Raw genomic sequence first — 16,869 nt, 5'->3', positions numbered from 1 at the left:
ACTGTCCTAACAGCTTTTCTTACTTGTCTTTTTAAGGATCCCAATGGGTGCCTGCGGGCTAACTGATAACATAGGTGTCAGATAAATCAGCTTGTGTGTTTCACTTCACACAGCAAGTCTGTTTTTATCTGGTGAGCTCACTTTCAGGCCTTTTTCCATGTAGGTGCATGTTCCACCATTATGGGAGTCTACAACTGAGTTATGATTTTGCATCTTACTGTAGCTGTTCACAGGGCTCACTCTTGCTTTGCATAGTGTGGTTAATGATAATTATGTTTATGACTCAAATTGGTTTTGTCACTAAAACAGTAGCCAAGGAGTTGGGCTCATAACTGGCAGGTTTGAGTCCAACTTGGGGATCTACCATTGTACCTTTGAGCCAGGTACGTAATCTCACCTGGATCACTATGTATCTGCCCACAGGTATACATCATATTCAAGAAGTGATCCAAGTTGCCCAAAGTTAATATTTTTAATAAACATTTTTATATTTTAATAAATAGAACACTGGTGATGATGATGATTAGAATGAGAATGACACATGTTAATAAGTTATACTAGCAAAAATAATAATAAGACCTGCTATGTTTCATAGCATTATTAATCAGTCTAGGGCTGATTCATGCTGGGATTTTCCACGTAAGAGTCACTCCAGTAGAGGACTAGTAGGTAGTCTGGAGATCATGCTGGCAGTGTGTTTGCTGGGCTTGGTCAGCGCCCCTTCCATCCTTAGGCAAGCATTGTGCGGGAAGGCTATATTAAATATTGAGATGGGGTGGGGGGGCGGAAGGCTTGCCTTTGTGAATGAGGCGTCTCGGGTTTCAAGTCAGCTGACATGCGAGGCTCCTTTTGAAAGCACTCTCTGTGCCTGCTCCCCCCCCCCCCCCCCTCCCCCCCTTTGTCTCACCTGGGCCACGCATGAGGCAAAACACAAAAACCTGTCTGCCGAGACCAGGCTGCCTCACCTGTCTCTTACACAGGCGTAGAGGAAAACAACCTAGTATGTGGCGGGGCCATCACTTGAACAGGGATGTAGTGTTGTTGTTTTTTTTTCCCTACGTCAGCGTATTGAGTGCAGAATTTGTGTTGGGAGGAGAGAGTTGAGGGATGTGGAAGTGGGAGGCGGTGCTCGTGAGGGAAAGGTAACATTTGTGGCAAGGGGAACCTGCTCAAGGCAGCTTTGTTGAGTAAGAATTGGAAATGCATTAGGGAGTAGCCGGAAAAACAGTGAGGGCTAGATTGAGACTGGACGCTTAGTAAGGCTGAGACGGGATCTATCGCTAGGATAACATAATGGCTAATGCAAGAGCGCTGCTCTCAGCTGTCAGTGCCCATTGTTGCTTAGTGTGCCAAACCAAGTCAAGGCGTCAAGCCAAAAAGACAACCGCCACTTACAGGTACAGTGTTGGTGGAAAAACCATGTTTGGTGTACAACATACGGCATTGAACATCCAGCTTGTTTCCCAAAAGCTCACAAAGTGTGTTTATTTATCATGCTTTTTAGGGAATCCCAATCTATGTATGACTAGAATGAGTTATTTAATGTGAGGTGATTGTAAATGATGCAAAGACTAAATAGATTATATCTTACACTTTGATAATGTACTATTTTTCAAGCTTTATTCATTTAAAAAAATGCACATCTTTTCAATCATTCCCTCTTATACCAATGGTCTTGTTTTGTGAAGTGTTTTGATGTAGAAAATGCAGTACATTTTGGTACCATTAAAATATTTTAAATACTCAAGTAACACTTAAAATAATACTTAACTACTCAAGTTAATGTGTTTAGCTGTACAAACAATTTATTAACTGTACATGTTTGTAAAAATGGTTTATTAGAACTAAAGAATGAGTGGTGTGCTGTTGATGAAAGCAGGCAGAATTGTAAGGTACTTTTCTTTAATACTAATGGATTGCATTTATATTGTACTTCTCAAGGTTCTCACAGCAGTGAAGTGGGAGGGTATTCACCCCTACCACCACTAATGTGTAGCACCCACCTGGGTGAAGCATGGCAGCCATTTTGAGCCAGAATGCTCATCATCAGATGAGGTAGAGAGAGAAAGAGGTATTTAATTAAATAAACATGGGGGTTATTAGATGGCTAAGTTGAAAGAACCTGACTGCCAATTTGGCCTGGACGCCGGGGAACCCCCCACTCTTTGCGATAAGTGCCATGGGATCTTTAAAGACAACAATGACTCAGTACCTCGTTTTAACATCTCTTCCGAGAGACACTCGTATCAGGTCAAGGCACCTAGCCAGTAACGGGTGTCAGTGCCAACAGGCGCGTTTCTGACCAAAGGCATGTCCTGTATTTAGCTCAGATTAGGTCAAACCCCGGTGGAGTCGTGGTTTTCATGTGCTTTTACATATGCTCCGGGTGTGTAAATACGTGGTCCAGCATTTACAACCGGATTGCCGGAAATCGAATCCTATTCCCTCAGAGACACAGCGTTATAAATGGGATTACGTTCATGAGCACTGCCTGGATTTTTTTCCCACTGAAATGAGTTGACAATTATACAGTGAGGTGAAATATTCATTCAGATATTAGTACTGTATGAATAGCTGTATATTTTATTTACCTACTCTTACAAAGAACGCCATAAGTATTCTGTAACATGATGCGGCATACGCACGGCAATTAGGGACAGATTGAACACGGAGAGTAACAAAATCACAGCCTTTGGACCACCATTTGACAGGGCGAACACACATGGCACATACAGATGGTAAATGAATACTCCCCTTTTAGCCCCCCAAGGGTTTATTGAGAAGAAGAAAAAAGACAACCGAAAATAATGATGCCAGGGTAGCAAACTCCTCACACCCATCTCTTCTCCCTTATCTCCACTGAATTTTGTCTCCATGCCTGGAAAGGAGTTTGCTGGTATATATGCAGTTTCACAGAATTAAACTCATATCGCGCTGGTTAATCCTGAGTTGCACTGTCATTGACACGCGCCAGTGCTCCGCTTCCTGGAGCGACATGTACGCTAGCGTGATTCACTGTTTATTTCAACGCATCTGAAAAATGGCTTGTTTTTCCGTGATGAACTGGAAGAATGCTGTTCGGTAGCATTTGGAAACCAGTGTTGTTGTAACGCTCAGCGAAACAAGACACTTGCGCGGGGAGAACGGCATTCCTTTGTCGACGCACTTTGCCAAGAACATATTTTTGCTTGTCAAAAGCAGAAATAGACCGTCCGCTTTGATGAAACACTTTTGAAAGTCAAAAGTGTTCATAAACATGTAGGACCTTATCAAACCATCAACAATCCCAGCGCTGCATTGCTTGCATTCCGTGTACAGACAGAGCCAAATCGTTTACGAGCTCATTACATTAAGTTATTCTTCAAAGCTTTCATGTTAGTCTACATAGTATATATTCATGCAGCTTGATATTTATAAGGAAACCGTTTAGGACATGAACTTTTCCTCAGGGTTGCTAGCGGCAGAGTGTCACTTGGGGTTTGAGACCGGAACCCATTGGTTACAAACCTATTTCCCAAGCCATCGCTCCCCACTGCCACTTACGTCTGTCTTTTCACCTCAGGAGAATTTTACTCCCAGCTGTATTTTTAAATCAGGTAAATGTTGTGAAAGACAGTAGTACAAAATAACCTAACATGATGTTCCACGTGAATTAAAATGTACATTAGCTGGAGACATTTTTCTATATCTATTAGAACAATCCTCATCTGGTCCTCATCTAGTTTGAAATCCGTGTTGTAGTCCTCCATGCAAGAAACATGTTCATTTGTTATTTTATCGTTAATGTCATTGACATGGAAGTGACATTGTTATTGATAATGGTTGTGTTTCCATTGGCATAATGTGATTTTTTCCCTAAAGGCATCTGTATTCATGATCCTTACCTGCTTGGGCTTGTGTATGAAGGTACTGCTGGATTGCAAGCCCCAGGCCATTGTCTTCCCAATTGTGTGTGTGTGTCTGCAGATGTGTTGATATTGATGAGTTTTTCAATGCCTGCATCACAAACCACCATGAGAATTGCTTGGATGATCTCAGCTGAGCATACACTGTAATGAAAATTGCCAGGACAGAATCTAGTTCGACTGAGAAGACACTACTGATCATACTAGTGACATGATTTTCACCAGTAATTTGTGAATTTTAAATCCCATTTGGCTCCTGCCTGTAGTTAATTACTGAACCTTATCCAAACGTGCTAATAGGCCCAACTGCTCATGAATTATTTACCTAAGGTGCTGAGCATTGAACCAAGGACTTAAGCACATAGTCTTAGTTTATTTCCAATGCAATGGGGGCTTAACAAAACAGTGCGAATGACATCTGATTTCTGCATGGTCTAAGACACAAAAACAAGATCACATTAATACCATAGACTTATAGAAGTTACATCAGTATTATATGTTGTTTTTTTATGTTACTGTTGCCTGTTCTCAGGTTTATCAAATGCTAAAACAGTAATACAAAGGGCCTGAGTTTCTTACATTCAGTGCTTTTACGGTAAAACTGTACAAGGGTTTTCTAAATAATTAGTGTTGAGGACATTTTAGTCAGAGATCATGTCACCTGAGGTAGGCCCTGCTCACTGCAGTGTAATGCAGCTGGGAGATGATGACCGTCTATTTCAGGTAGCTACTTCCACTGCTGCTACTGCTGAGGAAAAAATTCCAGGAATGCTACTCTTGTTCTTTCTCAATGGGAATAAAAAGCTAACAGCCATAGAGTATAATTCATGTGTGATGTCTTTTACTGCCACTTGTGTTCTCATGTCAGTTGAGTATCAAGTAGTGATTCTTTTTTTCTCGAGAGTCGATTGCATAATTTGTTTTTTTTTTTTTCCTTGACATGGCATGACAAGAACAGTGAAGGACACCGTTTTGTTTCAACTTACTGAAAAAGAAGCTGTAACAGACCTGTTGAATTTTATACTTCACAGTTATCTTTTTTCTATATTTTAATGTGTCATCCATCTCTGTTGTCCAACTATAGATTTAATTGTCATTTAACTGCATTTTGAGCGTTCCTTAAGGACATCTTCCTTATTGGAGCTGTTGATGCTGGTGTTGTAAGTGCAGGAAAACCGGTTTGGCATGGGGTTAATGAGTCGGCAGAATACACAAATGCTGCAACCAATATAGAGCTTCTTCCTTTTATGTGTCATGGACACTGCTTAAGCATGAGAAATGCTTACAGATTTACAGACAGGGGGTATATCCAGCCTAACTGTTTTGTTGGGTTTTTCCTTGTAGGACAGAGTAGGTGCCTTTTAAATTGAGCAGTAGAGTGGTCTGTTGTCTGTACTGGTTAATCGTAAGTGCTGGACTCTTATTCATTAATGATTCTTACTCTCCTGGCTCTGGGTACCTGTTTTTACTCTGTTAGCTGTAGCGCGATTGATATGGAGTGATTTCCCTCTTTGCATATGTAGAAACGCTCTCCATCAAAGTGCAATACTGCAAGTTTTGATGCTTCACATAAAAGAGATGAGACCTATACACACACTTGCATTGTGTGATTGAAGGTGAATTTATTTTTTTTCCTTTTTGATCTGACTTCACATTGTTACTGAGACAGTAACAGTATGGTAACCAACACATAATCCCCTAATACAGTAATCCAGTACTTGGTCCTCTCTAAGAAATGCCCGCACTAAGGAAGAGCTCTGTTTCTAGTGTTAAATCAGGCAATCATGTAACTGACCATTAAGTTACTAATCTTAAGAAAAGTTTACTGTTTTAAACAATTTGACAGAGTGAGCAACAAACATGTGTGGCACTATTAATGGAATGGTTGACGTGACTGAGCCAGTCACTGGACATCATGTAACAAAAAGGAGTTTCAATCAATTGTAACGGGGGCTATTCATTACTGAGTGCTTGATGAAGGTGGGGCGCATACCGCAGGTGTCAGAGAAACTTGTGTGACTCAGAAAGAGACTTGAAATGCAGTGGTTGGGTAACCGCATAACTGAAATAAGACAGTTTTGAAAAGTAGTCAAACCCCTGGACTTGGGCAAGCCACTTCATTTTAAGCATTTTAAAGGGTACCTGACATTTTCTAAACAATATGAATACTGACTAAATGGCTAAAAGGGCACATATGGCTGTCGTCCGAATGTGAAGGAAATGCTCTTCTGCTTGCATTGATTGGGACTCACAGTGCCTTATTCAACTTCTTGCTGGTATTCCTGCAGTACAGAAATTTCCATTGCCAGAATGTGCAAAGGAGACCAAGATGGCTTTTTCCTGAATTTCGAGGAATGTTTTTTACTCTACACTGGACTTGCATACAGTTTTTTTTTCAGTTAAAGGGAGTTGGGCTACTTTTCAAAATTAACAAAAGACGTGCTTTCTAGCGCTATTTTCCCAGTGAGTTGGTGACCGTATTCGGCTCCGTGTGAAAGGCCTGCGTTTCTTTGCTCCTCCCGCAGGGACGGTGTAACCGCTCACCATGAGTCGCAGACGGGCAGACTCCCAGGGGTCCCTGGGCCCTGACGATGAGGTCATGCCCTACAGTGACGATGAGACCGACGACGAGCTGGACCCGGGCTCCGACAGTGAGGAACACGAAGCCCCCCCAGTGCCGGAAGCCAAAGCCGCCGGTGAGTGGTGTGTCAGAGCCTGTCAATGTTCACACAGTTATATTTTTCTTTAGCGTTTGACCCTATATCCATGGCAACTAACTATGCTCACAGTTGTACTTCTCTTGCATTCTCTAACCTGTTAATTCAGCTGGATCTCCACTCAAACAGTAGAGATAAAGCACCTTTCTCAAAGGTACAACAACAGAGTTCCTACCCTAGATATAAGCACATGAACTTAATAAGATCGTGATCTTGAGTAGCCTGTGATGTTAAGTTCTAGAGTGTGGGCAGAGCCTCATGTGAGCCATTTTGTTTTCAGAGCCTGGTTGGAGAGTCAAAGCCAATGACAGAGACTTCTGTAACCTCCCGGAGTTTAAGAAGAAGGTTTTCTTGTGCTTCAAGAAGAGCAAGTACTCAGTAAGTGCCTCCCAGATGGCAGTGATTTACGACCACATTTTCTCAACGTGTTTCAAACCTTTTGTTCAGCTGTGAACACGAGTGAATATGAAAACGAGCTTGTCAGATGTAGACAGAAAATGCCAGGAAAAATGTCAACTGCAGGGTCAGGTCACTTGCTGCAGTCAGGTGGGTGGATGGTACTGCATTCAGGTACTGCTGCATTCACCTCCGGGATTGCCTCCTGTGTGGGAGAGAGGTCGTTTTCTCAGCGGGCCGGCACATGGAGTTTTTAACAGAAACCAGTAGAAATAATCTACATTTCTGCATCTTTTACAGGACAAGTCTTTGCCCGTTTTAGAACGGGTGGCAAATGAGCTCCTCCCAAAGCCCTGCCTAGACCTTGAGAGGGGTGTCTTTGAACTGCGAGCTTGTTACAAAAGCTGCATTGTCATGTTTCCTTTCTCTTCCTGCTGGGCACCACTAGTGAAGTCTAATAATTTTACAGTACCTAATTTAGTCTGTGGCAGCTTCACTGCGGCAGTGTGTGTACTTCCTCCTTCCTGTTTAGGTCATTTGTTCTTTTTCTTTGGACGATAAGATAGTGGCAGCAAGAAAGCGCTCATTGTCAATTCAAATTAGAACGAAAAGGCCATAAAACAAAGCCGCATAGCCAGTGGCCGGTTTGGCTCGTGTGTACAGAGAAACTGAAGGATGTGATACTGGCCGAGTTCTGCCCGCTCCAGCGGTTACCGCGACTGAGACGTGTGGTTTGGCCTCATTGATTCAGCTCATCGACTGCCTGACGGTGACCTTTAAGACCGTGCAGCCTTTTTTTATGCCGGTTCTGGTGATTTTTCAACGGAGGCATGGCGCTTCCCGATTGCCGACGTCACCATGACATTGATGTTGTGAAATTGGAATTTCTCGTCAGGTTGGTTTCCATCTCCCCGAGAGAAAATTCTTCAGCTGTCCTTCACTGCCCCCATTAAAGCTCTTTACAGTTCCACACCTTATTAGTCCAGTGTACTTAGCCTAGTTGATGTTTTCCCTAGTCTTAGAAAGCTCACTTTGCTTAGGGGTTGCAATCGAGACTTCACTATAAATAAAACTCAAGTAAAATAAATTGAGTTCAGCTAGAAGTTGGTTGGGAGCCCATTTTGCTGAGGAATTGTTTTAAAACACCATGTAGAGCTGTTAAAGATCCTGTTGTTATTTTGACAATATGCAAATTGATCTAGACAGCCGCCATGGAAAGTTCCATTCTGTGAACAAAGAATGATTAAGTCGAGAGGGAGACAGTGCGGAGGATACGCTGAAACTGGCAACCCCATTGTATCCAGGAAATGCACCCTCCGGAGGATTTGAAGGGTCACTGCTCACTGCAGATCTGTTCCACATACCCTACTGCAGTGGTGTCGTTAGGTCCAACCATTCGGGGCTATAGCCCCATATATTTTAAGCCTAGCCCCGAATATTTTCACCCTGAAAAAGGAGGTGTTTATAGCAAAACAACAGACAGACTGTGTAACAGAGTGGAACTTGACTTGCAGCATCCGAAAGTGTGATAATATTTATTTATTATAGGCCTAAAGGTAGATATAACCTCCCCAACCTACCGATGCCGATCTCCCTTAAAAAAAAAAAAAACAGACAAGCCCCAGGCAAACTTAGCCCCTGATCTTTTCAATAGCTAGAAATGCCCCTGCCCTGCTGAATATCACCTCTGTGCCTCTTGTAGGCTGAAATGTTTTAACACTCATCCCTCTCATACTGTAACACTATTACAAGGTTGATTGTAGAATAAAACAACCAAACCTTTTGGTAAACAGATTTTATCTTCTGTATGTAGTAACATGCATGATTATTTAATAACATGTTCTTTTGTTGTTTGTTTCTTCCAGGGGAACGCTATCAAGACGTACAAGTACAACGTAGTAACATTTATACCCCTGAACCTGTTCGAGCAGTTCAAAAGAGCAGCTAACCTCTATTTTCTAGCACTGCTTATTCTACAGGTTAGTCTGACTGAATAAAGCTTGGTTCTGCTGTAGAATGTACACAGGTCAATGCAAAACTCCTTGTCAATAGTACACAATGAATTATTTTACATTTCTGTGTTTGTTTACAACAATTACAATAAATAATAGTTGTCAAATATAAGAAATATAAGTAATTTTGTAATGAAGTGGTGGTGTTCTGAATTCAGTTTTTGTACATGAGTGATACACCCTCAAAATATAAAATGGAAAAATCAAAAGTACAATTAACTACAGTAAAAGAGAGAAATCTTTTCTCTCAGGCTCTCTCAGGGTCAGCTTGTGTCTTCATGTCTGTGAGAGTCTTTACATTATAGAGAGAACAAACTGACTTCTGTTGTCACATAAGCAGATTATACTTATTTGCATAACAACTCTGAGGGCTCGATGGCTTGGTAGGGTGTGGCAAACATGTTAAAAAATAACCTTGTCAAGTTAACATAGGGTGTGGCTGGGAAAAACACAAATTATGTCATTTCTGGTTCACGAATGCCCCTTCTCTTTGTCCATCAACTTGACTTGTACTAAAGTACTCAACACATTTTTAAAAGCATCCGAGATAATTCTGTGATAATGTACACTTTCCCTAAAATGTATTTAAGGCTGGTACATTAAATTAAGTGGAGAGTAATTGTCCCTTGGAATTCCAACTTTATTAATCTCTCTTAACTGGCAACTCTAAGGTTTCAAAGGTGTTTATTATACCTATAACGGGATAGTAAGGCCGTGTGTCCAATCGCTAAAGAACTGTGTTTTCATACATAGCTTGTTTCTCAATGCTTTTTCAGATCATTCCTCAAATCACTACTCTGCCTTGGTACACGACCCTAGTGCCTTTAGTCCTGGTGTTGGGAATCACAGCCATTAAAGACCTGGTGGATGACCTGGTGAGTTGCTTTTGCTTCATCTTGTGTGGTGTTGCATTTATGAGTACATGCAGGGGGGTCTTTTTGAGTTAGTCATTACATTACGTTACACTCATTTAGCAGATGGTCTTATCCAGAGCAACTTCCAGCACGAAAGAGCAGGGTTGTATCCATTCAAGTTAAATGAGCAACAGTGTCAGACCAGGCTAACAACACTCCCAAAACAGTGAGTGTGATCATAACATTATATAGCATGACAGTCACAATGGATTTTTTTTATTGACAAAGATATGGCTTAGATATATGTTAGATTACATAAGATTACAGTTACGTTACATATTCAGTTGATCCGATGGTGTAACGTTACCTTGGGACTGAAACACGGCCAGGGAAGCTTTGTCTGCCCTGTTCACAGATTACAGGGTGGAGATTAGGTGCAGCCTCCAACTTCTCCTGTGAACGGATCATTGGGTTTAGTTCAGTTGAGTACTTTTGTTAGGGTGGCAGCGTGCTCACGGCAACCCCTCTGCCCCCTCTTTCTGACAGGCTCGCCACAGGATGGACAGAGAGATCAATAACAGGAAGTGCGAGGTTCTCCTCAACGGCAGGTAATGTGGCCTTTTTGCGGCTTCAGATAATTGGTCCCAGGGCAACCATTACCTTGCAATTTCTCTGTGAGGTCTCAGTAGACTATCATTTCAGAGAAAATATGTTTTTTTTCCCTGTAAATCCTTTTTTGTTTACATGGTAAGAATAATTGAGCAGATCTTGGTGAAAAGAGTCTTTCCAGATATTTCAGTTTCTATGGTTCATTATGAATCGGTTCTTTTCAGTGACTAAATATGGGTATTCATGGTGCTAATATTCAAATTGACATTGTTGAGCATGGTGGTTTCCACATTTAATTGAATTGACCCTTTCTTTCATGCATTTTCCTCCTTATATCAGGTTTCAGGAATCCAAGTGGATGGACGTCCATGTTGGAGATGTGGTTCGTTTGAAGAAAAATGACTTCATTCCTGTAAGTACAATCAATATTCTGTTTACTTGAAGGATGACAACTGGAGAAAGCATTGTTTTATATAGTCCTTTTGACTCTCAGTGTGCTGTGTATGATGCTTAAATAAATCAATAATATTAAAGTGGAATGCAGTTGTACCTTGCATACCTTGCATGTAATCTTGCATCTGTATGTTGGTTGCTTAATGTTTTTTGACACTAATTCAGACAAGCACAGAAATTGCAGGACTTTAGTAAGTCCCTATGCTTGAAGCCCCCTAAAACCTAGGAATTATATGATTTTGATATTATAAGGTTTCTCAGTAACTTGGACGTTACTTTGTCTACCTTGGTTCAGTGTTGTGTTAATATCTTTACTTTTGACGCAGTATCAGTTGCGTCTGCATTAATTTCTTCATTGGTTAACTCCATTAATGCGCCCATGCCATTTTCCTCAGTTGCATTTACCCATTTTTTGCATGCATTTCATTTCATTTAGGCTGACATTCTGTTGCTATCCAGCTCAAACCCCAACAGTCTTTGTTATGTTGAGACAGCTGAGCTTGATGGGTAAGGCTTTATTTTTTCACATTGTTATTTTTTTCCTCATTGAGCATTTTTTATAATCCTGGTTTTGTTTTTAGGAAATTGAAATATAATTGTGGTCCAACTTGAGACTGAATTGCTCCTTGCAAACAGGCTGACGTTAATTCGTAACAGCCAGTGTTTGTCTGTTGAATGCTAAACTTGTGCAGATTGGTTTGATTGATGGCTTTGTGTGACTTCCTCATTTATTTGCTAATAACGGCACCGACTCTTCAACGGTAAAAGAATTTAATGTACTTTTCTGAAGACTTAAGAAAGCGTGGTTTGCATAGGTGAGGTCAAGTTTCCCAGACCTGTGTTAGTCTGATTGTGTGAAGGTGTACATGCTGATAAACGTAGGAGACGCCTATTAATCAAACAGTGGTGGCACAAATCCATTCTGCTGTATTTTTCCATGGACGCTTGAAATGTGCACTCATTGCTGTAAAAAAAAAAAGTTTCCCATACAGTACATTATTGAAGCACGATTGACAGGTGTTTACTTGATATTTGTGAGCAAAACGCTTCAGCACGTAAAACCTTCCACCAAAGTTGAATTTTCATTAATGTGAATGAACATAAATCCCATTAGTCATTAATCTCAGCTTCTGTTAGTGTCTGCCAGGCAATGGCTGTGACTTAACTGCTGTCTGTAATGATATCAATGAACACTTGTTTTAGGGAAACCAATCTGAAGTTCAAAATGGGCCTTAAGGTGACAGATGAGAGACTCCAGGAGGAGAGCCAGCTGGCACGCTTTGACGGTAAATGCATTGAAGGCTCTGAAATAAAGCATTATCTTCCTTGTGTGTTTATGCGTGTGATATTGTATACGTGTGCCGATAAGACACTGATAACCGGGTCCCAGATTTGCTGTGTGTTCATACTGCAATATTTGCCCTCATTATTACAGAAACTAGTTTTTTCTTTCATTGTTCAAACTGAATTGTTCAAAGAACCGCTGTGAAATTGTGATAGCATAATACTTATTCACAAAAGTTATGTAATGCCTATGCAATACTTGGTGCTGACATTTAGAAACTCTAGGAGAATTTACCAAAGGAGTAAATGCAGGAAAATGGGAATGGATGGCATAATGACATTAATCAATAATGACATGTGTTAGGCTCCATCAGATTAGTCGTGTGGCACCAGAACTCTGTCTTTTACGTGGGAAGTGATAGATGAACAGTGCATGTGGGAGGAGGGATTTTTGCTGAGAATGTTCACTTTGACATTCTACCTAATGTTGACATTTGGCTACTCAAACATTGGTGTAAGGTTCATGATCTGGTGAGAGCAGCATTCCCATTTCACGATTTGAACTAAACATGTACATTACCAGTCAAAAGTTTGGACACACCTGAATAAGATAATGGGAAACATGCATTCAAAGACATTTTGATCAAAAGACTTATGCTTAAATGCTTTAAATTTGTTTCTTAGACGAGTGAAGTTGATGCCGATGTATGAATTTCTTTCCAAAAAAATGTAATTAAATTTTTTTTTTTGTCTATTTTGAAGAATCTAAAATAGTTTTGATTTGTTTAACACCTTTTAGTTACTGCATAATTCCATAATTTGTGTTATTTTATAGTTTTGAATTAAGAATTAAGAAAAAATTAAGAATAAATTTGTGTCCAGACGTTTGACTGGTACCGTACGTAAAAGCGACAGTTTTGCCATAGAAAGGGTTCACACTGTCCCTGCTCTCAGACTTATTGGATAAAATCCATTTAGAAACATTGTATTAAAAGTCTGTGGCTGTGTCCCTCCATCATCCCTCAGCTATGATCATTTGTGAGGAACCCAATAACCGCCTGGACAAGTTCACCGGCACCATGAGGTGGAAGAAGGACCGCTTTCCGCTGGACCTGGACAACATGCTGCTCAGGGGCTGCAAGGTCCGCAATACGGAGGAGTGTCACGGCCTGGTCATTTTCGCAGGTGAGCGCTGCAGTCACGCTGCTGTACCCTCCCCTGACTTTGAAGCTGTCCAAACTGATCTCTTGAGTTCTCAGTCTTCCGTTTCATGATTTTAGTGTAATTGCAAAAATATTGAAGGTTTGAACTTGTAAGGGCATTCAAACCCCCTGCCTTTACCAGTGGGAGCTATGAAATTTTGCTCACTGTGAATACTTTTATATGAGCAATGGTGGATACAATTTTTCGCTTTGCTTTTTTGTCAGGTGCCGACACCAAAATCATGCGGAATGGTGGCAAGACCAGGTTTAAGAGGACCAAGATTGATGAGCTGATGAACTACATGGTTTACACTGTAAGAGCTGACTGTTACATGCTTGACTGTTTTTTGCATATCCGATATAAAAACGTCTGTCTGTTCAGTATGAGAACTTTTGGTCTGAGTTGAAACCGATGTGTGTGCATGTTTTGGTGAATGTTTAAAAATCGATTGGCAAATATGGGGCAAAAGCCAGGTTCACCTAGACAGGCTAGCCAGATCGGATTTCCCCCTCCTTCTGGTGGACTTGGCTAAAGCTGTTCATATACCTCACGCCTTATTGACATTTTCCAATTACAGCCATTTTCCAATTTACAATTATTGTTTGCCTGCGGATTGACATTTAAAATTGGGTGGAAAATATTTTGGTTTCTGCAAACATTGGTGTATAAAATCAAACTGATGTTTTATGGGGGTTGTAAAAGGTTGAAGGTATTTCAGAAAGCTATCTGGAAACTTCACTACTCTTCCTTGCATTTTTTTTTTTGAGGAAAATGTCATTTGACAATATGAGAGGTGGTAGCTTCAGGTAACAGAGCTGCTGAGGTCCAGAGAGACAAAGTGTGTTGCTTATCTCTCCACACTCAATACACACTCTCTTCGGATTGGTCTAGATACCCCATGAGACACCTCGGTGCTAATTGTCATTGGGTGATCCATTTCCTCCTCACCCCCTCTCCAGATCTTTGTCCTCCTCATCCTGGTATCTGCTGGCCTGGCCATTGGACACACCTTCTGGTATGAGGAGATTGGCAAACAGGCGTGGTACCTGTACGACGGGTCGAACGACAGCGCCTCCTACAGGGGCTTCCTCAGCTTCTGGGGTTACATCATCGTGCTGAACACCATGGTGCCCATTTCCCTTTATGTCAGGTGAGACCCCATCTGCCACGTCTGACTTTTTCCCCTGTCTCGAGCCAAGATCCTTTCCCGAAGATTTTCAACACTGTGTGGTCTGGAGCCAGCAGGTGGCACAGTAAAAATATTGCTCAGATTATATCAGTCAATGGCTATCATCTGTCAGTGGCAACTGAGTGATTGCTCTTTGCTTTCGTTGTGTGATAAGAGTTTTTAATTTGTCAAGCCTCCATTGTAAACGTGTTGCATGTGAATGAAATTACAGCCTTTCCTCTCCTTTCCTCTCCAGCGTGGAGGTCATTCGATTGGGCCAGAGCAAGTTCATTAACTGGGACCTGCAGATGTACTACCAAGCCAAGGACACGCCAGCCAAGGCCCGCACCACCACGCTCAACGAGCAGCTGGGCCAGATCGAGTACATCTTCTCGGACAAGACCGGCACCCTCACGCAGAACATCATGGCCTTCAAGAAGTGCACCATCGCTGGCCACACCTACGGTAGCACTGGCTCAAACAAGAGCTTTCTTAATTGACTCATTATGTGGTTAACACCATACAACGAAATATAGCACGGTCATGCTGACTAATAACATTTGAATCACTTTAGTGTGTCCTGCGGACTAAAACCACTTTAACCACTTTGTCATGTTTTATTCATCCAGTACCTTTTAGGGTGTTTTGGCCATGATGGGGAAGGAGATCGGATTCCCTGATCTGTTTTTCACATTTTGTCTTTGTATTTCCCATCATTGAAAGAAAACCTTTGTAAATCCGCAAACCAAGTCCACATAAGAGTACCTATAGCCTTTAAAGAGGATACAGCATTGTTATGATCTACAGCACTTTTAGGTCAGGTTTAATTGTCAACTGTCAGGAGATCAGTAGTGTTCGGTTGCAGGGAGGTGTTGGCCATAGTCAGGTTCTGTTCAGCGTAATGCCAAGTAGCAAGGTCACAGTTGTCACTTCTCAGTACTTCTGTGGATTGTTTTGCCCGGTCTGTGCGTCATATTTTTCAAACAGAAAGAGCCATGAATCCTTATTCATTCATGGTAAACTGATGTACAGTGTATTTTTTTATTTGTTTTTTTAGGTAACCCCACCAGTGCGGATGGTGTACCACTGGAACGTGGACAGGTGAAGTATATTATTACTATTATTTTTCATATTACAGGTCACAGAATTGACTTTTTTTTCCCATTTTATTCAATAATAAAAAGACATGACCAATAATATGGCTTCCAGTGGAAATGTTAGAAAGGCTCAAGCAGATGGGCCCATTTTTAGTTCAATATTTTACCCACCATGACTGTGCATTAGCATTAGCTGATGCCAAAGGCCTCCTGTATAATTCCTTATTGTAAATGATATTCCAAACAAGAGTGCTGCTCCCCTAGGGCAATAATGATGATTCCACCTAAAAGCTGTCTTCTGTAATGTCTCTAGCTTAGTTTGACTTGACCTGACTTGAATGAAAAGCCTTATCAGTACATGGGGCTGCTCCTGGTAGCATTGCTAGCGGGCTCTAGCTGGTGGTGCCCACATGCTGCAATGGGGTCTCTGCCATAGGGGGTGCCATCTTTGGAATAAGACATTATGATTTCATTCACTGAGCTGTTCAAAAGAGCCCATAGCACTCCTGGCACAGATTAAGGCTAACAACATGAGGATGTGGTCATATATGAATATGACCATATTCATATTCTGGTGCCGTTAGTATCCCCCTCAAGCATCCCTTAGTTTAACCGGCTTCCTTTCATGATGCTGGCAGGTGGCACATCAGTAGTGTTTGAGGTTGAGATTCCCTCTGTCTGTAAGGATATGTGAAATTTGAGGAACCTGAGGCAAATTGAGCACGGATGCTTGATCATTATCAAGTAATTGCATTTATGCCATGGGTACTGTTGTCCAGTGTCTTGAATGTGGTGAGCATGCGTGGTGTGATGAGCCCGTAGAAGATCACCCCTCATTGGAGTCTCACATGCCGGAAGCCTGGGCCTTTAGGTAGTACGAAAGGGTCCTATTAGAAGGCTTTGACTCGTTTCAAAATCGACCCGTTTATGTTATACCAGGGATAGTGCGCAGCAGTGTAGCATAGTGGTAAGGAGCAGGGCTTGTAACTGAAAGGTTGTCAGTTCAATTCCCTGCTAGGGCACTGCTGCTATACTCTTGGGCAAGGTACTTAACCCAGAGTTGCCTCAGTAAATATCCAGCTGTATAAATGGATAACATGTAAAAACTGTAAACTATGTAACTTTCTCTGGATAAGAGTGTCTGCTAATTGCAGGCAATGTAATGTAATAT

General features: G+C 41.4%; 1 protein-coding gene across 1 annotated transcript in view; it reads left to right on the top strand.

Annotated features, from left to right (window-relative positions):
- atp8b1 (ATPase phospholipid transporting 8B1) overlaps positions 1 to 16,869 on the top strand; it is a 34,941-nt gene that overhangs the window by 8,569 nt on the left and 9,503 nt on the right. The window contains exons 2-14 of the mRNA XM_036529885.1: positions 6,431 to 6,601; positions 6,903 to 7,000; positions 8,884 to 8,997; positions 9,807 to 9,905; positions 10,431 to 10,492; positions 10,833 to 10,905; positions 11,383 to 11,453; positions 12,150 to 12,232; positions 13,257 to 13,415; positions 13,658 to 13,746; positions 14,393 to 14,583; positions 14,858 to 15,066; positions 15,659 to 15,702. Of these exons, the coding sequence (XP_036385778.1) occupies positions 6,451 to 6,601; positions 6,903 to 7,000; positions 8,884 to 8,997; positions 9,807 to 9,905; positions 10,431 to 10,492; positions 10,833 to 10,905; positions 11,383 to 11,453; positions 12,150 to 12,232; positions 13,257 to 13,415; positions 13,658 to 13,746; positions 14,393 to 14,583; positions 14,858 to 15,066; positions 15,659 to 15,702 (1,443 nt within the window). The 5' untranslated portion in view covers positions 6,431 to 6,450. The remainder of the gene's footprint in view (positions 1 to 6,430; positions 6,602 to 6,902; positions 7,001 to 8,883; positions 8,998 to 9,806; positions 9,906 to 10,430; positions 10,493 to 10,832; positions 10,906 to 11,382; positions 11,454 to 12,149; positions 12,233 to 13,256; positions 13,416 to 13,657; positions 13,747 to 14,392; positions 14,584 to 14,857; positions 15,067 to 15,658; positions 15,703 to 16,869) is intronic.

The sequence above is a fragment of the Megalops cyprinoides genome, chromosome 5, assembly GCF_013368585.1.
Source record: "Megalops cyprinoides isolate fMegCyp1 chromosome 5, fMegCyp1.pri, whole genome shotgun sequence".
NCBI lineage: Eukaryota > Metazoa > Chordata > Actinopteri > Elopiformes > Megalopidae > Megalops > Megalops cyprinoides.
The sequence above is the reverse complement of the archived record's forward strand: the minus strand, read 5'-3'. Positions and strand labels throughout refer to the sequence as shown.